The sequence below is a fragment of the Corvus hawaiiensis genome, chromosome 21 (genome assembly GCF_020740725.1).
Source record: "Corvus hawaiiensis isolate bCorHaw1 chromosome 21, bCorHaw1.pri.cur, whole genome shotgun sequence".
Classification (NCBI taxonomy): domain Eukaryota; kingdom Metazoa; phylum Chordata; class Aves; order Passeriformes; family Corvidae; genus Corvus; species Corvus hawaiiensis.
The window spans coordinates 5,614,453-5,637,708 of record NC_063233.1 but is presented as its reverse complement, the minus strand read 5'-3'; the positions used below and the strand labels follow the sequence as shown (position 1 = coordinate 5,637,708).

The 23,256-nt window shown below is 44.6% G+C and overlaps 1 protein-coding gene across 2 annotated transcripts; it reads left to right on the top strand.

The window, feature by feature from the left end:
- Positions 1 to 14: 14 nt before the first annotated feature.
- LRRC8A (leucine rich repeat containing 8 VRAC subunit A) lies at positions 15 to 20,834 on the top strand. Of its 2 annotated transcripts, none has more exons than XM_048325716.1 (4): positions 15 to 96; positions 1,423 to 1,548; positions 10,378 to 12,541; positions 15,337 to 20,834. In XM_048325716.1, the coding sequence occupies exons 3-4, from the start codon at positions 10,385 to 10,387 to the stop codon at positions 15,610 to 15,612; spliced, it is 2,433 nt and encodes an 810-aa protein (XP_048181673.1). In that variant the 5' UTR covers positions 15 to 96; positions 1,423 to 1,548; positions 10,378 to 10,384; the 3' UTR covers positions 15,613 to 20,834. The 2 variants fall into 2 exon arrangements, with proteins under 2 accessions (XP_048181673.1, XP_048181674.1); XM_048325717.1 differs by having other exon boundaries at positions 23 to 66.
- Positions 20,835 to 23,256: the final 2,422 nt, after the last annotated feature.

Here is a 23,256-nt window from a genome sequence, read left to right as displayed (position 1 = left end):
GCTGCTGCGGGCAGGGCGGACAAAAGGCGCCGGAGCGGCGTGAGGGAGGGTGGCGGCCGTGGGCAGGTGGGTTTCTTCCACGTCCGCAGCGGGCAGGTGGGTGTGCCGCACTCCCCTCATGGCACGGGCGGGCTGTGGAGACGTGTCCCACCGTGGGGCGGCGTCCCGGAGGCAATGGGGTGGGATGCCGGGTCGGGGGGGTCGGCTGGGGGGGCTCGGGAGCGGCGAGCGGAAAGGATTTGCTGAGTAATTCGGCAGCAGTTCGATTCCTCCGTGTCCCGCCGTCCCTGCCCTCACACCGCCCGGGGCAGGGGGCTGCTCGCCCCGGCTGTGGGGCGAGGCAGGGCCGGGGTGTGCGCAGTGTCCCCCCAGCGAGGGGAGGGCGCCGCTGTTTGTTACCTGCGGACGGAAGCGCGGTGCGGTTTATTTATGTCTCCCGGAGGATGTTCCCGTCTGTGTCCGGAAAGCTGCGGTGGAGTAGCGGGGGCTGGTGCCGAGGTGTGCTGGGTTGGGGCTGGTGCCCATTGCCTGGAGCGGGGAGAAGGTCAGAGAGTCCTCTCCCAGTGCTGCCTTTGCGGCACTGTGGTACGGCTAAAATGCAATAGCTTTGGTTTCCAGGGTGTTGCTTCAAAATCTGTCAGCCCGAATGGTAACTTTGGGACCAAGGGGAATGTATCCTCGGACATCTTCAGCATGATGGGGTTGGACTTTCTCCTACTGATGTCTGTTCTTTTTCATTTCCCTCTGTTGTTGACACAATGCTCTCGGATGTTCTGCAGTCCTCTCCTACATGGCTGAGAGACTGGGTGCTTGAGAGATCACTCCAAGGATCTGCTCCCTCGCCTCTTTTCCCATGCCCTGTGCTGACATGCAGGAAGCAAGGAAAAAAACTAGCCCTGTTGTAATTTTTGTTGATGGTGCTAAACTGCTGCCACTTCAAGAAGGTCCATGTTGTGAGGGAAGGGGACAGTTGCTTGAATCTGGAGTGGATCACATAGAAGTGCGATCTATGCTTTCTGATACTCTTGATGGTAACATTTAAAGTGAACCATGCTTTTCAGATTAGAAAATAGGCAGTAATGTCATCCCTTTCTTCATCTGACAATAATTTGTTATTCTGTCTCTACCTGTGTAGGCTTAGCTATGATACTAGTATTCAGCCTCTCTTTTGGCTGGGTCTGCAACACCTGCTTTTTGGTAACTTCTGTTAGAATAACAGATGCTGGAAATTCCTTCCTGCTTAAAGTTTTACTCGGTTCCTAGTGTTCTTGCCATCTTTCTAGGTATCAGCATGTCTCTTTCTGGCACCCAGTGATCCTCTGAGTTGTTCGTTGCTTCTTAGATACTGCTTACTGAGCTTTTACATGTCTCTCTGTGAACTCGATCCCCTCTTTTTTGCTGATAATCTGTGTTTCCTTTCAGGGAAGCTGTTCCCATGGCTTGTGGGGAGTGCAGCGCTTCAGCACTCACTTGGGATCCAGCACGTAGGAATATCAGCCACTTCCAGCACAGAGAACTGACGTGCAGATAGCAGAACTCTGCTACAAGGTGAGGGCTCTGGGCCAGCTCTGAGTGGTCAAGAAAAAAAAAAAATAAGATCAGGGTCCTGCTTAACCATAGATGCAAAGTGCAGCACATGAGATAATTGACATGGAGGAAAGGTGGTTGGTCAGAGGGTGGTATGGGGAGAGTGGTGGTATTTAATTGTGGTGGTGTTAATTAAATTCTGGGAGCCCTTAGGCAGCTTGGAGATGACAAAGGAACTGAGCCTTGTCCAAAGTAGAATATAACTGTATATAGTCACCCATAAAACCAACTCCTGGCCGCATAAACCCTGACTTATTACTGCACTTAACAGTAAATACAGAGGCTGCCCACTAAATATTTTGGTGACTGCTGCCTAAAAGGAGTCCAGCTGAAAAATAGGAAGAGCTGTTTGGTTTGGTGGGTGCCCTCCCTTTCCTGTGGGGTAATGTTTGTCCTCCTGTATAGGCGTCTCCAGGCAGCTTTTCCCAGTGCGCTCACCAGTCACCTGTGTGGGTGTCAGTTAGGCAACGACAGAAACTAGTTGCAGGAATCTCTCAGCTTCCTTGGTTCTGCACTGGGACAGTGATTAAAGGGATTGCACAATTCTGTGCCCAGCTTCATGATGGGAAATTCTGTCTAGCTTGGCTGTGTTCTGAGCAGGGATGTGCAGTGTGTTGATTCCAGAATAAAAGAAACCCTTAAGGCTTGTCTGGTGTTCAGGCAGTTCACTGACTTTTTTATTTTTAATTTTTTTTACTAATCTTGTCATGGTATTTGGAAACCCTTTTAATTCTTGTAGGTCAAAGACAATGTGCATAAATATTTCCTTAAAGCATGCCAGAAGCCATGTGTTAAAAGATAATGTTTCCATGCTTGAGATGTGAGTGCCTGAAGCCTTCCAGTGGTGACTTTCTGAAGCTGGTTACATTCTAGTAACTGCTGCAGGCAGTCAGAGAGATGGTCTGTGGTTTGGGGTTCCCTGATGCTATTTTTTAAAAATTTTAAATAAGCAGTGGAGGTCACATGTATCAAATTATTGCGGTATGATTAGAGCAGACTTTTTAGAAGCTTTCATGTGCTTCTCCCACATACTAAAGAAGGATTTTGTTCAGTAGAGTACTTCAGCAGCAAGCCTTTTTGTGTTGAACTGAGCTTAACTGGTATCTCAGAAAATAGAGGTGCACTATGTGGTGAGTGGTGCTGGAAAAGGGTTTTTTAGGATTTTTGTGTGGGGCTCATTAAGGTGAGGAGTGGTGTGCGCAGCTGTTGTTTTGGTAATGGTTAAAATTCAAGTCTTCAGCTGCAGTGTGGTGAGTCTCCTTTACACATTTTTACTAGTGTTTTCAAATCCAGCCTCAGTTTAGGCTATGCACACTAATACTGAACAAGCATTCCACAGTCTACATGTTTTGAAGAGTGTATCTTGAATGCTTCCAAACAGCTTTTTTCCTTAAACAGCTGATGTGGTGCATGTGTCTTGTATTGCAACTGGAAATCCAGTTCCTGTAGCTGGGTTATATCTGCCCTTCCTGCTGCTGTGAAACTGCTTTTGAAACTAAAAGCTATTCAGTCCTGACCACCCCCCCCCCACCACTGAAGTAACAGTGCTGCCTTCACTTTGTGTACCAAACATTGTTAACGTCTGCTATAAAATTACCTTTGCAATTCACAAAGATCCTCTGGTCACTGCTGCTCCTGTAGCTTCAGCCTACTTCTGTGCACAGTAAAGGTGTGTGCTGGACTAGTTAACAGGTTCTCCTTTAGAGTTGTGGTTTTATCAGACCTTGATGATGAGGGGTGAGGTGGTCTGTTCTTTATTAATTAATATAGTCAGAAAATGTTCTGAGCTGGAAGTCATAGTCACAGTTTTGGAGCTGATAGTCCTGAGGGCAAGGCCTGTAGGGTATAGGGCATTTGAAATATGAAGAGGTACTTGGTCCTCTTTGCTCAGACTGGGGCAAAATATTCATGTGCTGATAGTTGATGTCTTAATTGTCTTGCATTGCTCTTGTCTGTGTTGTCTTTCATCCTGACTGGCTCATCTCTTGGAGCTTGAAAATTGCTGTGGCAACACCCATGGATTTGTGCATGTTGAGACAGTCTGTCAGCAATGAATTAAGTTATCCTTGCTTTTACTCACTTTGAATTTAGTGTTGATTTCTTATCTGTTAGTTGTGCCAAAACTCTGTCTACCCTTCCTACTGAGAACAGCTGGTTCCTCCAGCTCTCAGTGCTGGATTTAAGTGCTGAAGAGCCCTCTCCTGCATCTGGTGAGGTGCTTGGAACTGTTCTGGTTTTCTTGAGTAGTTACTAGCAGAATTAATTCAATCCCTTGTATTAGGCAGCACAAGGGAGTGCTTCATTGTGTCCTGTTGGAAGAAGCCTTTTCCAAGACAGCTCCAGTGCCCTGTCCTTGAAACATCTTTGTTATGGCCGAGAGAAAATTAATTTTGGATAGGAAGCCTGTGGCCACATACATTCATAATTTATAAGCTGACACAGCCGTTTTGCTCTGGTTTACATCAGTGTTGCAAGTCATCTGATGGCACTTAAGTTTACAACACCAGCAGACAGTCCCTGCCCCAAGGGTCAGTGATGCTGGTAACTGCAGACTGTGCTCAGTTCTGTGCAGCTAGGGCAAAACACTGTCAGGTGGCAGAAAATGTGGCAGGCCAAGCCAAGTCCAGCATGGATTGTTCTTTTAGTGCAGCTGTTCTTCCCTGTACTTGTCAGGACACACGTGGTTGTGTGATGGTAAACAGGAGCTGTTGCACTCGACTGTTAAGACTGACAGTCTTGCATCTGACAGGAAAAGTCAACTAATGGGTAGCTGTAAAGATGATAAAATACTAACCACAGTGTAGGTGGATTATTCTTTTTAATAAACTTCAGTGAAGACAATGTGATGCAGTGGGTTCACTTCATCCTGCTGTGTCTTGTGGCTTGGGTGGGGCTGAACATTGTGAAAACCGCCTTACCCTGCTCTCAGTGTTGGGTTCACTGCCTGTTCCACTGAGAGGAGTGTAAGTTCTGGCACCTGCTGTTCCACCACTCTGCTTGTCTAAATGATAAATAACCCTTTTAACTTGACATAGAATCATAGAGTGGTTTGGGTTGGAAAGGACCTTAAAGATCACCCAGTGATCGTGTTCACTTCTCTGTCTCAGAACATGTTTTGTCCCACAGGACGGATTTATCTTTTTAAAGCAGAAGGGGCCTGATATAGGTTTAACAGTTACTTAGGGCTTTGGCATCTGGCTTCACTGCTGTTTGTTCTAAACAGCAGAGGACAAAACAACCTGAGTTGTTCCATCTCATGTCTTGGGCTTTTGCAGTTGATCACGTGGCTGTCCTTGAGCTTAGAAGGTTTTCTGAGGGGTGCCTGAAAGCAGCTCTGTTTTCAGCCTCCTTTTTTTTTCCCCCTCTTAATTCTGGACCTAATAAACATGGGGGAGGTGACACATAAATTCCCAGTCCCATTTCTGCCCAGTAAGCTCTTGCATTTCCTGATTTTTGAACAAAGAGCTCTGTGTCATGTCGTTCTTTAGGATTTCAGGTGGCAGCATGCTGGGGAGGGAAGCTCTGCTGTGTTGAAAACTTACTGTAACATGTTGTAGCTCGTCAATAATCAGGGCTGTAGTCTTGAAAGCATCAAGGCTTTTATTTCCTTTATCCACCTCTGATGCTGTCAGCACCTGAACAACTCTGTCTTTCTCTGGGCTTCTGAGAGGTAAGAAATTCTGTCAGCAGGGTTTGACTTGTGCTTTGCAGTCCACAATCTTAAAATTAAGTCAACTGGTAATTAAAAATGTGTAGAGAAAACTAAAGGGTTGCAAGATTCAACATAAAATTCATCCACGTTTACTTACCCAGAACTGTTTTGTGAGACTGATTCACTTGAAAGCTGCACGTGACTGAAGGTGAGGATTTTCTTCAAATCAGGGAGGTTTGTGCATTCCTGTGTGTGTCCTGAGGTTGTGCATGTAAGTGCTCTTTGGCCACTAGCTTTGTTAATAACAGAATGGCCAACAGAAAAGAGGAGGAAAGAGGAGGCTGGATGAAGTATTCAGCAATGATGAGTCAAGCTGACAAACTGGCCAGTGAAACAGAACAGTGATGTTGTTTCTGTTCACTCTGTCCCGAGCTGGATGTGCTGGCCAACAGCTGCAGGCAGGAATTTGAAGCACTGTTCAGCTAGGTGTCTGTTGACAATAGGTCAGTCTTCAGTTTTTTAGATTAAAGGGTTTTGGATAGAGGAATTGTCCAAATCAGAGAATAGCTACTCTGTTAATACGTGTGGTTTGTGGGAAGCATTCATGCTCTGCCAGCCTTTAAGAAGGTACTTGCTGCTTTTATGATGTCTGTCAGCCAGATACGTTTAATCTTGTTTCTGACTGGTTTTGCTGTGTAGGTGTGGCTTGCTCAGAATGTCCCTGTTATTCCAACGTGAGTGATTATCTTTCTCCTCCAGGTGCGTCTGGTAAAACATAGGATTAATACTTGGTGATGCTTATGGTTGGCTGAAGGCTGGGTAGGTTTGGCAGGCAGGTTATATAAGTCTGAAACTGCTGTTCCTTCTCTTGGATCAGCCAGTTCAGCATTAGTGGGGAGGCTGTAAGTTTGTGCCCAGCAGGCTGAGGCAGGAATGGTTCCTGGCGGGATGCAAACCTGGATCCAGGTGAATTTGCAGACCCTGAAGAGGTATGTAGTAGCCAAACATGGAATGTGTAAGTATTTCAGGAACATATTTATGTAGGCTGGATTGATCCTGTTGTATGCTTTAGCATACAGATCTTTTACTGAACAATCTCAGATGTTGCTGATCTAAACTGTCCTGAGGTGGTTCTATATTGGATATAGAAAAGCTCAAAGTAGTGTTGCTTGATGTAGCTGAAACCCTCCAATGTAAAGTCATTTCTGAGGAGGCAGGGGCTGAGGGACTGCTCAGGGACTCTGTCGTGGCAAGGAAAGCTCTGTGGAATGCAAAACTTGAAACATCTTTGAGACAGCCACTTGTAAGATTTCTCCCCTTTCACTCCCTCCCAAAGCCTGTGTATTTAATTTTACCCTTGGAAAACTTGCTTTCTTATGTGTCTGATAAGTTGACAGGAGTTTAGACAGAGAAGTTTTATGTATCAGCTTATGCAAGTTTATTGAAGTCAACTTGTCCTTAAACTTAAGCACTCTTTCAAAATCTCGGTATTGAAGACTTCCATGGGGCAGAGGTAACTACACTGCAAGTAAATTGTCTGTTCCTGAGCTCCAACTGGAAGGTTCTGCAGTTTGAAGTATATATGATGGAGCTTGGATCCTACTTCACCAACACTGCTGTGACACTGAACTTCCTTTTCCATAGCTGTTCCTGTCCATAAACTCAGTCACTCAGTCCAGGTGTTCTGTGCTCAGCCCTTGGTGAGGCTGCGTGATTGGCAAATAAAGCTTCTCCACAGTGAATACTTTGCTGCTGACAAAGCATCCTGGAATCCAACTCTTAAAAAGAGCCGAAGCTTGAAATCTCCCATCTGCTGGTCCTGTGGATCTTGGTCTGCTCTTGGTCACAAGGGAGGTAACTTTATTTCTGGCCAACTCCCTTCATGCAAGGATTGCTCCCAGTCCTATGCCAGAATAATACCCTCCATGTAAATCCCTCTGTTCTACTGCCCATGTTGGGAGAGTCGGTGTTCCAGCTACCTGCGTGTTTTCTTCCTGTAGAGTGGTGGAAATCCCAGTCCTTGTGGGAAGAATCCTTCTGTACATGGGAGAATCAAGTGACAAAGATGACCCCTGAGAATTTGACTTTTAGTCTGCTGTTGTCATCACCCCAGCAGCAAAACTGCTCTAATCCAGCATGGAGAATGTTGCAACAAGAATTGTGTTCTAAAATGATTACAAGATGGAGTTCACAAAACGAAGATGACATTTGATGACATTGTAGAAACATCAGGAATTAGAATTGGATTGCATGCATAGGGAATCTGGGTGAAGAGGGATGTGACTTTCCCCATCTACTTTCTCAAGTTTTTGCTGGGTACTTTTCCCTTTTACTGCAGATGCTGGGAATAAGGTTAGATAAGACATAGCCAATTCCAGCTCCTGCAAAGGTGGCCCCTAGTTTTATTGTTCCTCTTTGGGACTTGAATGGGGTCTCCACTGCTGCCAGAAGTGGGAATTTGCTGTGAATGTTCTTTTCTTCCTCTAGTGCTCCTGTCATTGTTCCTGGAAGGCAGGAGATTTCCTGCTCCGCCCTGTTAATTGCTGACACTGAAATGTAATAGATTCTCTTGGGATGCTCATGGTTTTTTTTTTTTAGCTGTCTCGTAAGTTCACAGTGTAAAGGGGATTTCCTACACTGTGTAACTGGTAAGCAGAATTAGGGAGCCAGCTGTGCTAATTTCTTTTTGGTTTCCTTCCTACTTACCCTGAGCTACAAATCAAAGTGAGTACAAGGTTCATTTCTTGTGAGAAAAACTTAGGCGTTTTCTGGATTGAGCAAAATGAGTAAACCCAGCACTACAACTCTAGTCTGCAAATGTCATGAGACTCCAATTCCTGAAAGGAGATCATCCCAGTTTCATAAGCCTACTATGAAGTGTCTGATATTTCCCACAAGTTTCTCTCGCAAGAGGGATGAAGGAGGAAGCGGGAAGGATCTTTGAGGAGAAGTGATATCTAGTCAAGAGGAAAGAGATAAATGTATTTTTTTCCCTTGATATGGAGTAGAAGGAGTAAGTTCTTTCATGAATAGCTGTTTAACTGCTGGATTCATTTCAGCTGTTCTGGTGTGTAAGAGAGCTTCTGTACCCCGCTTTATCCTGGAATTATTATTTCTGTAGTATGTACAGACAGCTCTTCCCAAATGTATTCTCGCACATGGGCTCTCTCCCCCCTGAGGCAGATGTATTCCGAGGAGGAAGCTGAAATACCTTGCCTAGGGCTTGCAGCACGGTAGTCACAGGGCTGGGAAGCAGGCTCTGAACGCCTTGTCAGTCTTCTCTGGCTGCTCAGGTGCTGTGCAGAAGAGGTTCAGCTTTGTCTGCTCCCTCCCGTGTGGATGTGCAATACTCCTGCTCTGTTTAGTGCAGTTGCTTCTGCAGCTGCTTCTGCAGTCCTGCAGAGTATTTTTTCCCTCTAACAGTGCTCTCGATGGCTCTTTTCATCCCTTGTTTGTGACTTTACTAGTTGATCATTAATAGATTTGCTGTTCCTTGTTTTACTGAGTTTCTAGCACAGGTAATGCCACTTTCTCTCAAAATTGCCCACCAAAAAAAAAAAAGTGGCATTTCCCCAGTCTCTTTTGCGATGCACTAACGTAGTGTTGGATCTGGATTAGATCAGGAATGGTTTTCATCTATCAATCTACCACCTGTAGTTGCTTGAAACCTTCCCAAGTAGCACTGAGCCAAAGCTGTCATTAGACCATTTATTGTTGTAAACAGCAAACCAAAGAATAGAGCTCTGCATTTAGTGTCTCTAGGGAATGTGGTGCTTTTTGAGTTCATGTTAGGAATGGCTTTCTTTGCAGTTCAGTGATGGAAGTCCATTTTAAGTAAAAACTTGAATTCTACCAAAGCGGGTGGTGTGGGCACCCCCCTTGTCACAGAAAGCTTTGTCCCGGCCAGTGATACTGAGCTTTCAGCCCTCCCAGGACTTGTTGGACTGTCTGCACAAATGAAATCTTAACAGCTTGGGGTAACACGATTGAATTTTTTTTTTCTCCTTTATACTTGAATTGTGTGAGTTTCAAAGTGACTGAAAGATTAGTGCTTGTCCTGCTCCCGAACTTTGCTAGAAAGATGCTGTGGTATTACTGCTTTTTCACCATCATTAGAATGAGTTACAGTGACTTCATATTCTTCTGTGTTACCTGTCAAATAGGGGAGTTTTGTGAGCTCCATTATCCATGGATCAGTCAGGCTTCAGGGCTTTCTATGGCTTGTTGAAGAGCATGCTCAAAGTTTCATCTGGAAGTCTGAAGGACACAACAAGCATTGCCATCAGGCCTGTGCTTCCCAGAACCTTTTGGTTTCCTTTGTGACACTTAAATCCCAGCTGAGATGAACTGTAGGTGGGAGTGGCTGGTCAGAGCAGAAAATTCTTTGAAATATGTTTCCCCCTTCCTCTGTTTTTCAAGTAAGTAAGGCAACAAACCCAGCTGCTACAGCATTTCAGTACTCAATTTATCAGATGGCAAGTAGCTAATCTTTCCTTGGAGAGTTTACACAAAGGAAGGAAGCCAAAGTTACTTACTTGGAAAAGTCACGGTACTGAGCAATGTTTCTTCTCTTTTCCAGCTTGCTTAATGAATGTCATAATGAGTTGCATCAATGAAGTGGTTATGGGAAATACAACTGTATTGTACGTAGATCTTTTTCCTTGCCCCTTCAATCTGAGAACCAGCCATATGCAGAATTTTTATGTAGAAGCAGTAACAAAACAATGATAAATAGGCTCTGTATGTAGATTTTATCACTTCTGATGTTGCTGGCAAACTCCTTCATCCCTGAAATAAAATCCCTAGATAAAACAGTAAATTTCCAAATAGTGGTCTGGTCAAGGGAGTTAAGTCTGCCCTGTGATCTTTCTTTAAGTGTATCTTGCCCTACAGACTGCTAACAGTAAGTACCAGTTCTGAGGTTTTGTGACAATTTGTTTGTCAGGGAAGGCTGAACAAACTTCATTGCCTGGGCCATAGCCGATGACTCACAGGCAGCCTCATTCATTTTTCTCAGTTACTTGAAATTGCGTCTCAGCTAATTCCAGTCTTGCTATACCAGCACTTAACATGTGTTTTCTCCTGCCCTCTTGAAGAGCATAACAAAACCCTTTAAGCTGTTTCTGGTTTTCTTCCAGGTGAATCATGATTCCAGTCACTGAGCTGCGCTACTTTGCTGATACTCAGCCAGCCTATCGCATCCTGAAGCCGTGGTGGGACGTCTTCACGGATTACATTTCCATAGTGATGCTGATGATCGCCGTGTTCGGAGGAACGCTTCAGGTCACCCAGGACAAAATGATTTGTTTGCCCTGTAAATGGGTTACCAAAGACTCTTGCAATGACTCTGTCAGGGGATGGACAGCGGCAGCCCCGGAGCGTACCTACTACAACACTAGTCTCGTTCCCTCTGCTGATTCCGGGCCTACAGGGATCCGATATGATCTGGACCGGCACCAGTACAACTATGTGGATGCGGTGTGTTACGAGAACCGTCTTCACTGGTTTGCCAAGTATTTTCCTTATCTAGTGCTGCTACATACCCTCATATTTCTGGCTTGTAGCAACTTCTGGTTCAAGTTCCCAAGGACCAGCTCCAAGCTAGAGCATTTTGTGTCTATTTTGCTCAAGTGTTTTGACTCTCCATGGACAACGAGAGCGTTGTCTGAGACAGTGGTGGAAGAGAGTGATACCAAACCAGCATTTGGAAAAATGAATGGCTCCATGGACAAGAAATCCTCCACGGTCAGTGAGGATGTGGAAGCCACTGTTCCCATGCTGCAGAGAACAAAGTCTCGAATTGAGCAAGGGATTGTGGACAGGTCTGAGACTGGTGTCTTGGACAAAAAGGAAGGTGAGCAGGCCAAAGCACTCTTTGAGAAAGTGAAAAAGTTTCGTACTCATGTGGAAGAGGGAGACATAGTTTATCGCCTGTACATGAGACAGACCATAATCAAAGTAATCAAGTTCATTCTCATCATATGCTATACTGTGTACTATGTCAACAACATAACATTTGATGTGGACTGTAAAGTGGACATTGAGAGCTTGACTGGCTACAGAATGTACCGCTGTGCTCATCCTTTGGCCACTCTCTTCAAAATCTTGGCGTCTTTCTACATCAGTCTGGTGATTTTCTATGGTTTGATCTGCATGTACACGCTGTGGTGGATGTTGAGGCGGTCACTCAAGAAATACTCCTTTGAGTCCATCCGGGAGGAGAGCAGTTACAGTGACATTCCTGATGTGAAAAATGACTTTGCTTTTATGCTCCATCTGATCGATCAGTATGACCCCCTCTACTCCAAGCGCTTTGCTGTCTTTCTGTCAGAGGTGAGTGAGAACAAATTGCGGCAGCTGAACCTCAACAATGAGTGGACTTTGGAGAAACTACGCCAGAGGATCACCAAAAACTCTCAGGATAAGCTGGAATTGCATCTTTTCATGCTGAGTGGCATTCCTGACACAGTATTTGACCTCATTGAATTGGAGGTCTTGAAGCTGGAGCTTATCCCTGATGTCACTATTCCCCCCAGCATTGCCCAGCTCACCAGCCTTAAGGAACTGTGGCTCTACCACACAGCTGCCAAAATTGAGGCTCCAGCCCTTGCCTTTTTGAGGGAGAATTTGAAATCTCTCCACATCAAGTTCACAGACATTAAGGAGATTCCTCTTTGGATTTATAGCCTGAAGACACTAGAGGAGCTTCACCTGACAGGGAATTTGAGCGCTGAAAATAACCGGTACATTGTGATAGATGGACTGAGGGAGCTGAAGAGGCTGAAGGTGTTGAGGATGAAGAGTAACCTCACCAAGCTGCCACAGGTGGTGACAGATGTTGGTGTGCATCTTCAGAAGCTTTCCATCAACAATGAGGGCACCAAGCTCATTGTCCTCAACAGCCTTAAGAAGATGGTCAACCTGACAGAGCTTGAGCTGATCCGGTGTGACTTGGAACGCATTCCTCACTCTATCTTTAGCCTCCACAATCTGCAGGAAATAGACCTGAAGGACAACAACCTAAAGACCATTGAGGAAATCATCAGCTTCCAGCACCTACATCGTCTCACTTGCCTTAAATTGTGGTACAACCACATTGCCTACATCCCCATGCAGATAGGCAACCTGACCAACTTAGAACGCCTTTACCTGAACCGTAACAAGATAGAAAAGATCCCTACCCAGCTCTTCTATTGCCGAAAACTTCGGTACTTGGATCTCAGCCACAACAACTTAACTTTCATACCACCAGATGTTGGACTTCTTCAAAACCTGCAGAATCTGGCTGTGACAGCCAACAGGGTAAGTGAGCAAAGAGCCGAGTTGCTGTGTGAGGAAATAGCACTGGCACGTCTGTTATCTGTGTGATTAAACGTGCTACAATGGTCTGTGGATACGACTGGCACTGCTTTTGTATCTTGCTGAGGGGTTTATCTAAGGCAAGCCTGTCTTCCAAGAGCCCTTGTTCTGTTGCATTTCTTCTCTTAATGGTGAGACTGCTTCCAAGTGCCGGTTGGAGGCTGTTTAGAAACTCTGCAAGTCAGTTGTTTCTCTGCAGTTGGAAGCATGTAGTCTCTAGATTGACATTGATTTTGGGCTTAAAATGGAGATCTGAGAAACTGTAGTCTTAATCTAAAACCATGTGCTTAAACCTGTCTACTTCAGACATGTATGTACACTATGGGAGCAGCCATGTGGGGAATGCACGTCTGTGGCTTACAGTTTTCCTTAGAGTACTTTGCATTTGCAGGGAGTACTCCATAGTTTGGTCTTGTAAACATGTACTTTTTGTTTCAGTCTTAAGTGCAGGGCAGATTACAGAGGATGACCAAGTGTGCTCTGCTGCTTGGTTACCATAAGATGTTTCTTGGCTTGTGTTGGAGGGTGTTTATTTGCTTAAAGCAAACTATACCCATGTCAGGTTTTCTGTTCCTTTATTTAAGACTAAGGAGACTTCGTTTACCATGTCTGGCAAAGTTGAGACTTTCATTCATTCTATCTGCTAATTCCTGTGAGACTCTCTTTTTCCCTTTATTATCGCCTAAAGTTGAAAGAGCCTCTAACATAAGTACAAATTGCAAACAGACATAATTAGGTGCTTCTGGGTTCTTCTGGGACCAAGCAGAATTGTCCTGGAGCAGTGCTAGTTTTCACTGTCATATATCAAGGTCCTTCCTGCTATTGGCAAGATCTGTTCCTGGCTGAACACTGCCAGTTTGCTTGTGAGAGACACAGAGCAACTTGAGTGTGGTTTGGCTTTTCACAGAAGTGCTCTCAAATCAAGTATTTAATTGCTAATGCATTTCAGTATTAGGGTTCCTAAAACTCCAGCCACATTTTGAGGTTAGTGTCTGAAAGCTTGTTGTGCCTCTGCAGCATAGGGGCAGACAAGGGGCAGTTGTTCAGCAATTCCAGCTGAACAGCTGCTCACTGGGGTTTCCTGGCACTGGATGGTTGTGTATCTGTTTGTGTGGGTGGCTGAAGCTCTGGTAAACTTTGTGGTATGTTACTGTTCAGAACTCAGATAATTCTGCACCGTTTGCCTTCTGGCAGCCTTCCTAGCACAGCTTCCCAAGGGTTAATCTGCAGTGTATCCTCTGCAGTTTTGGGGTGGAGCATTTCTTGGATGAGAGGAGTTAGAGGCAGCTCCATTTTCTGCAGCACAGTGTGGCACCACCCATTTCTCTCTGGAAAAAAAGCCCCATGCAACAGGAAAAATGGAGCAGCCTTTGCTCCGGTGTGTTCAGAAACAAAAGGTGATGAGGACCCAATGGAACAGCCAACCTGTTTGTGTCCTCTGCTGGTACCTGGGCAAGCCAGAATTACACTGAGGCTCTGACAGCCTGGTTACTCCCAGTAAATGGTGACAGCAAGAAACACAAGGACTGGTAGACTGGCACTTCCCAAGGCCAGGAATTATATCAAATGTCCTCTCGTAGCTCAGCAGTCTTAGTAAATAGAGGCTTCTGGAGCTGGCTGGCACTACTGTCCCGTTCTGGAAAGCAGGCTGTTATAACACATTGCTTCCTTCCTAAACCAATACTTGTCCCTCAAATAACTCTATTATTTCAAGAGTCTGTGATCATATGTTGCTATTTGCAAAGCACTCCAGTACCAGTAACAATGACTGCATTCAGTTGTCTCTAATTGGTCTGGTTTCATCTTGGCCTTTCCTTAGACTCCTCCTCGTTCAGAATGGATTACAGGCTAATTTAGCCATGAATGATACATAGTTTGAGTTTTAGAAAGGTCGTGTTTGCTTTTAAAGGCAAATGATAGCCTCCAAGCTGAGACTTTGTATTAAGGGGAGACTCCGGAGTTGCTACATTTGGTTTCTAGCCTAGTGTTCGCTAAACCTTAGCCGTGGAAAGAAATTCTTTGGGAGGACTGGACTATTACAAGGATTTGCTAGAAATAAGCCTTATTAAATTAATGATTCATGGTTACCTGAAGGTGGTGCTGGGAAAGCTAACAGCTGGTGGCTTCATTTCTTGTTGTTGTTGTTGTTTTATTTTGGCACTGTAAAAAAACCCCTATGACTTGGAGCCTAGAAAGTCTTTGCAATGTTTCACAGCCCTACAGAAATGATGGAAGAAGATTCCCAGTTCTCAGGGCCTGGAGGTTGTACCCATGTAGCCTCTGCTCGTCTTACAGCCAAACTAGAAGTCCTGTGTAAATCCAGTCTTTGTTCAGTATAATGTCAACTGTAGAATGGCTTCTTAAAGCAAAGGAACTAAGATCTAATGACAAGTAAAGGATTTGGGATGGAAAGAAGCCAATACAGATGGAAGCATGTGACAGCACAGGCCAGCTGTGAGCAGGTTTCTGGTCCTCTAATTCTGGCCTTGGAGACAATATCTGTTTTAGCCACCATCACTGGTGATCTCTTGTAACTAGTGCAGTGGAATCCATAAAATCATGGTGCTGGAAGCACCCAAAGCAGTAAGCTCAGAAAGCAGGAACTCACTCAAGGGAGAAGTGGATGATTGAAAACAATGACTCTAAACCTTGGAGCTTCGTGTTGGCTTGTCGGTCACTTGTGAACGTGTCTCCATGTTTGCTGGTGACTTTGCCTATGATTGGTTTCTTTTTTTCAGATTGAAAGTCTCCCACCAGAGCTGTTCCAATGCAGGAAGCTGAGAACCTTGAACCTGGGAAACAACGTGCTGCAGTCACTGCCCTCCCGGGTGGGAGAGCTGACGAATCTGTCACAGATCGAGCTGCGAGGGAACCGCCTGGAGTGCCTGCCTGTGGAGCTGGGAGAGTGCCCGCTGCTGAAACGCAGTGGGCTCGTGGTGGAGGAGGACCTGTTCAACACCCTGCCCTTGGAAGTCAAAGAGCGCCTGTGGAGGGCAGACAAAGAGCAAGCTTGAACCCCCCGAGAAAAGGGAAAAGCCTGTTATCAACTAGAAGGAAGCAAAAGGCCATTTCAGTCCCCTTTCACCCAGATGCTCCCCTTTCTCCACTCCGATCACTATCAGACTGGCCAAGGAGTCCTTGACAAACATGACTCTGAATGAGTCAGCTTCTTGCCTCAGATGCAGGATGGGGGAGGCTTGGGATCAGGATGAGGATCAAGACAGATTAATTGGCCTCTGAGCAGGGCCTGGGGGGATTTAGAGGTGTTGCTGTTCTTCTGGACAGGACTTGGGGTGAGGTGGATGGTGCTGGTGAGAAGAAAAGATGTTTGGAGGAGAAAATGAATGTGGGGATTGCTGCATTGCTCCTAATAGGGCTTATATGTGTCAGGGAGTGAGGGAGTCCAGTGTCCTGCAAGCAAAGATCAAGACAAGGAAGCCTCTTGGAGGAAACCTCTTGAACCTCCATCTCTGTGACACCTGGTACTGCTCCCCTCTGACTCAGATTCAGGCAGCGAGGCCCCAGATTGGGGTGGGATAGGACACAGACAGCTGATTTTATCTAGATGCTGGCATTAGGATTTGGGAGATAAACATCTCGCAGCTGCTTGAAGGCAGAATTTTTTTTTTTTTTTTTTACTAATTTTCTTTCCCCTTTGCACACTCCCCACCTTCTCCTCTGCTCCTGGAGAAGGAACCAAACTATCTGCTCCGTTAAGATTGCACTACTGTAATGGTTTCAAGTCACTTGTTTGGGTGAGTAGATCACAGCATCCTTCTCCAGCTGGTGTCCTGGAGGCACTAACTGACACAATTCCAGAGCTTTAGCCTGTTCTGAAATGGATGGTTATAGTGTAAGTGGGAGATCTGGATAAAAAGCAGTTGGACTGTCTATCTGCTTTCTCGGAAGCATCGAGTTGCTTCAGGATCTGGCTTTTAGTTCCAAGCTACTTTTGAATTGCAGGTATTTTGTTGCATATCAAGTAGGAATGTACAACTGGCCAGTGTGTCAGGAGCTCTCATGGGGTTGGAGAGGAAATTTGGGTTTCCTCTGTATATCTTGTCCCCCATCCTGCCTTCCCTTGTTAAATTAAGTTGTTCAATGCTCTGCCAGTGTTTTTCATGGATGCAGTCTAGAGAGCTGCTTGATTGTTCTCTTCTGTTGTTGCCCTCACTTTAAAAGCTGTCAGTTCCTGTTACACCTCTTGACCTAAATAAGAGGCTAATGCTCATTGAATCTGGTGCTGGAAAAGAAACCTTGTCCTCCTGTTTCTTCCCCTTTTCATTCCTTTGGTGTTAAGGAGGAGAATGAGAATCCTCTGTGGACTGAGCTCTTCTGGCTTCCTGGAACAGAGCAGCCTTTACTGAAACAAGTTTGACCTGTTTGGCAGTATTTGACAAAAACCCCTCAACCTTCTGGGCTGGCAGAGGTAGATAATGTGTAACAGTTACTGATAATCATGTCCTTAAGGTGGGGTGGTTAAGATGCCTCCAGGACACAAAGGTCTGTGCTTTTCCATCAGAAGGAAGAGGAGGCTCCTGGACCTACAGGTCCTGGTTGTAACACTCTGCATCAGATCAACAGGTCAGCTCCAAGGTGCAGCGCTGCAAGCTGGGGCATGAGAAGTTTGGAGGCCTCCCATGTGTACAAAGGGGGAAGCTACATCCAGCTCCAGAGTGATTCCTGACAAGCTGCCAGCAAGTGCCCTGGCTTAGTGGATTGTGGTGATCCCATGGATGTTGGGGCAATAAGGCACAGTGTGGCTCTCTTCATCAGATGTAAGATATGAAATATATATATATATATTAAATATGCTGAAACCATGAACAATGTTAACTGGACTCTGGATTTATTGATGTTCAGATGCTTAAATAAAGCTACATTAAAATCAGGAGATCTGTTTATAAAACTGCTTTTAAGAAAAATGTAAATCTTGCTTCCCTTATTATTATGGAAAGTCCATTCATAATGAAAAGTCTAAACAGTCCAGGGTATAATATAATTAAATCTCCATCTGGGAGGCAAGGTACTGTAAAAGCTTTTCTGGCTTCTAATAGGGTTAGTGTCTTAAAATTGTGTTAGAGCTGGGGCCACAGCTAAAAGGATGGGGAAGGACTATGCTGATTGGATTGTATTTGTATCTGCCCGAGCATTTTGGATCACAGAAAGGACAGAAATTGCTAGGTGGGCTTTGCTTCTTGAGTAAAGCAGGAATGGCTTCAGGCTTAGCTACAGAAATGCTGTTTTCCAGTCAGTTCCCTGTTGTGGATGTGGGGCCTGTTTGGATGGTGAAGGCAACTTTTTTCCTTAGTCTGTGCTAAAAGATAGCACTGGAGAGTAATGGCCACTGAATGGAGACTTGGATGCTATTCAAGAATGTTTGCTATTCAAGGCCACTGGGTGACTTTTATTACACATGTATTTTAGACTAGGCAGGGATGAAAGGGCAAGGCATCTCCTGGCAGTTTCACCTGGCTCGCAGGAGCAGTGAGATTCCTCCAGGATGTCTAGATTGGAGATGAGTGCTTTGACTCTTGATTCTAGGTGTGGTCTTAGTTATACAACCTAAACTTTGCACAGCTGAGTTAGAGTTTCTATAAGCAGCTCCTGAACGTGTGCTGCAGTGCTTCTAGAAGCTTGCAAGCCTCCTGAACAGCTCTGTGTCCCAGCAGGATGGGTGAACAGCCAGGTTTTGCCAAAGGGGAGGGACTGCCTCCAATTCCTGATCAAGTCACAGTGCTGTGCTCCTGCTGCTTCCTGACTAGAGACTGCCCTGGGCCTGAGGTGTGCAAAGCAATTGTAAGACGAACTGGTATTGTTCATGCATGAAAATGCCAGCTTTGTGCTGCTTTTGCAATTGTCCAAGCTTAACTCTTTCGGTTATGGCTGCTGGGGCTTGAGAGCTCCCTGTGTGGCAAAATGAGGATGAGCAGTCTGATAACGTTTTGTACCAGAAACAGAGGTGGCACGAATACACTGTCACTCGGAAAGATGGCAATATGTATTATTTACTTCTGATACGTGCTGCTTGGTCTCCCTTTTGATTCCAGAGTGTATGATGAGATGGAAAAAGCTTTAAAACATCCAAGAATAGGATCTAGACCACGAGTCCTGAACATGTTTATGACAGAGGACTGCTGCAAAACTCAACCCCATAGCAGAGCGAGTCACTCACTTCCCAAACTTTTCTGGATTGCTCATTCTGTGAGGGATGACCCTTACATCAACAATCCTTCCTCACTTGCAAGTATTCAATCCATGAATATTCTGTATTTTCCTTTAAGTTTCCATCAGACTGAAGCTTAGGGGGTTTATTTCTGACACAGATCTGTGCATTCACAAAAAGCATTCAGTTTAAGCAGACAGTCACTACCCTGGTCAGTGTCTTGTTCTCCTGATAGGCTTTTCAAAACAGTACCAAACCAGATTATTTATTAGCTGCTAAACCATACAGCAACTTGAATAAACCCACCTGTTTCCTTAATAGCACTTCTGAGCTGAACAAGTTCTTGGAGATCACAAGGACACTCGTCCCATGTTAGGATTGAAGGTTAGTGACATGCACTTTACCTTTCCTGCTAAATACCCCAAAAAGTGATAAGTTGCAATTAGTTATTTTGAACCAGCTGAAAGGCAAGGAATACCAAGCCTATTAAATGTGTAAAATTGTGCTGTACTCTGACACTATGCACTGGAATGTTAGCTGAAATTGTTCTGTGTTTCAGATTGCTTTCTGATTTTATTATTTGATTTCCAGTTAATTCAGCACCTGGAAGTAATTTACTCTGTCAGTCTGAGTGGTTAAATAGCTGTTACAGGTATCTTTCATGATGTGCTGTTCTTTCATATTAATTGTCACTTCTTTTTAATATCCTACCTCATTTTTTATTTTTTCTTATTACCATTTATACACTCCATTTAGCTCACTCCATTTTAATTAAAGTTCTTGGTGTTCATTACCATAAATAGTATTAAGTGGTTTTCTGTTACTGAACCACATGAAGTCCTCTTCTTCCTTTTTTTTTTTTCCTCCTCTTTAACAATTGATTTTAGGAATTTTGAGAACAATAACACATCCTTTACAGAGGATGAGTTGTTTGGAAAAAAGTTTCAAATTGTATTGATTCCTAGGCTGTGACATTGTTTCCTTTTCTTATCTTTTTTCCTGCTTCAGAATGGAACTCAGATGGTTTGAGTTCTTCGGATTTTTAACCTTTTTTTTTTTAAGTCATCGTTCAGGGGAGGAGTAACTGTTTTCCCCCTCATCAATAGCTGTGATTTCTCTAGAGATCTGTTAATGTAACATCTCCCCAGAGGCACTTGCTCCCTGGAGTGTATTTGTAGCAGTGCCTGCCTGAAGCCAACTCCTCCCTTCGATTCTTTTTCTTTCAACGGTATAGAGATTTCTTAACTTCTGGGGTGACTTCTCACTGCCAGACAATATTGTCATACTGTTCTGAAAGTCACCTAAGGTAAGGCTTTGGGGATGCTGACTTAGTAAAATTACTGCTTAAACTTCACTTTTTAAATTTGTCTTCCATTTTAACCCTACTGTTTGGCCACAGTGGATAATGTCCTTTTCCTGAGCATGTGCCAAAACCGAGTGAGTTTTCTGTCCTACCTCATTCTAACTGTGTATGAAGCACAACTGGAATGGGGCAGGATTGTTAAAGTTTGATTCAGACCCTTCTCTCTCCAGTGGGTTAATATTCTACTGCTTTGGGAGTATGAAACCCTTCAGAAATCTCATCTCTAAAATCCAGTTTCAGAAGTAGCAGCACTTGAATTCCGGACCCCAAGGCAAAGGTGAACTTCAGGTGAGTTCACACAAAGGCTTAGTTTAGGATTCCTGGTATTTCCCATCCCTTCCTCCCTCTGTTTCCTTTAAAGGAATTTTATTGGACAATGGAAGAATTTTTCTGGAGGAAACTTAATGAGAAGGGGGGCTACTAAGCCTGAGTCATCTTTACAGCTGACAGATATGTCCATTTCCATAAGTCACTACTCATGGCTTAAACTTGGTTCACTCCCTAAATGCACAAGGAGGGCTGTGGTTTGGCATTGGGACCTGTGACTTGGTGTAACATTTCAGAATCATGACATTCACTTTGTACATGGGATTGTTTGGGCAGCTGAGCAACAGCACCTTTTTCCCCGTGAGCACTGAAGGCTGCTCATTTGCTCTGAAAGACTTGTACGATTGGACACTTTACCAGAATAAAAGTTTTAATTTGCATTTGCTTTCTATGTCTGCTTTCTTTGGTGTTTCCTGTGTATAAAGGCATTCAGCCTTCCATGATGTCACTTTTCAAAAGACAGATGTTAATAATTCCAGCTATTGTGTGGGGTTATTGGGTTGTTTTACTCATTACACAAGTCCTTGTGGATTATGACAATCCTTTCTGAATTAAGTAGATATACAGAGAAAGGGATGCTGCTCTGTGACAAGCTGGGGCTGTGTCATGGATTTCGTTATCACTTCAACACGTGTCTGAAACAGTTTCTGTTGCTGAATTTAAGGCTGTTGGAGCTACAGAAGTCCAGTTGTGTCTTCAAACTGCATACATGTCACCCCTTCCATAGGAAAGGGATAGGGAGTGAAGGTGATGGAGACAACTGCCTGTTGCCATAGGCATTGTCTTCAGACTGGTAAATTATTTCAGTTACCTGCCTTCCCCATGGGCTCCTTAACTGGAAATGCTGGCAGATACTGTCTTTCCCAATTCATGATGTGTTACAGAGAATCAGCCTGTGACCTGCGAAGAAAAGCTGAGTTTCTGTGCAGTTCTTTTACTGTGTAGAAAGGTGTTTTCTTGTGTTTTGCCTTCCCTCATTTCCTTTGTCCTTGACTACTTGACCACAGTGACACTGGCCCCACTGCAGACAGAGAACGTAAACAGGCTTTGAAACAGGCGAGTCGGAGTCTATAGTGTTGATTATTGATGAGTTTTAATAAATGCAGGACTGAACCAAGAAAGGAGAGGACAAAATGCCCCTTGTCATCTAAGGCTCACCTGGACCTCAGCTTCTTTTGGCAAGGATTTACCTGGTCTTCAAGGAACTGAGGAAATTATGCTTCCTTTGCTCCTTGTTTCTCATTAAATATTCTGTCACTTGTTGCTGATCATATCAAAGACTTCAGGAGAAGTGAGGTGGTCCAGTGGAAATTTTTCCTCTGTGATAACCCTGGCAGCTCCACAGCAGCAGTTTTGGTGAGAGTGCTGAGCTGCTTGAGCTTGCTTGGCCCCAAATAGCTTCAATAGGAACCCTTATTGAGGAGGAAATTGGGATAATCGTGCCAGTCCAAAAGGCATTTGAAACACTTGATCTATACCTTTCCTACAGACATGGGATGGGCTTTGGCAGCCTCCAATGGAGTTTGCCAGAAGTTTTGTTGCAGAGCTGGCAGAAGAAAATGTTAAGGGTCTGCAAAAAGAGCTATTGGAGGGGGAGGAAGGGAAAGAAAAGGAGCCATTTCTCAGTTTTGTCTAAGTACTGTCAACCTTTCTATGTAAACTTACTGAGAGAGAAGGCTTTACAATGGTGACATCCTTCTCTTTGACTTTTTTTGGGCAGTGTGTGGCCAGAGTGGTTTTCCTCTTGCTGGAAAGGTCTTTCTGAGCCTCAAAATAGGGGCGTGGCTGGAGTGGCAAAGAACAGAAGGATTCCTAAGGACAAATATGGAAAGCTTCTGGAACCAGGATGGGTTTTATCTCCTGGTAGTTGCTGCATTGTTTGCTGTGATCTGCTGTTTATATTGCTCAAAACATTCCATGGAACAGGAAAACTGTGGTTTGCTGTTGTGGCATGAATCAAAACAGCCTCTGGAGTCATCGTGTGTGCGTAAGGTGGGGAGTGGAGAAGGTGACGTGATAAATTGCTGGAAAAACCACCGTGTCTGGGAATGTGAAGGGCATGACACGACAGTGACGGAGAGGGACTAAGGAGTGGCGTGGGAGTGTTTTCCAGGAGTATTTCTCCAGGATTACTGCCTCCTGGGAAGGGGTGAGGTGGGTCACACGATCAACGTGCAGGCAACAGCCTACAGCATGTTTTTTTCCCCACTGGTCACACATCTTCCTTAAAAATATTTCCACTCCATCAGTTGGTGAGAGACTGTTAAGAAGAAGAAGAAGGAACTACTGGAATATGTTTTTGGGCTTTGCAACATTGGAGACTGATTTTTTTTTTTTTTTCCCCCTCCTCCAGGTTTGGAGCCCAGTGATTAAAGTCGCTGGCAAAATTTAGCTTTTTCAACTACTGAATTCATATCCTCCTGTATACAGGGAAAAGCCTGAAAATAAGTTAAACCCGTAATTTCCTCTTTATTAAAAAAAAAAAAAAAAAAAAAGGTGCAGAGTTGCTAGGATGTAAACACTTTTCTGTGAGCATTTTGCATTCCTTCCTTTTGTTGAATTTTCCTTTGGCTGGGTGAGTGATGCGGGAACCCACCCCCATGGCGTTATTTTTGTGGAGTGCTGCTGCATGGGTGTTTTCAGTTTTTCCTGTAGGAGCCAAACACATTTTCTTCTAGAGAGAAAAACCTTCCCCAGGGATTCCCGATGGGAGGAATGTGTTGGCTGGGAGCGCCACCGCTGGGCTGGCAACTGTTCCTCCCTCTCTGCCTTTTAGATCTACTTCCTGCAGTTTTGCTCTCT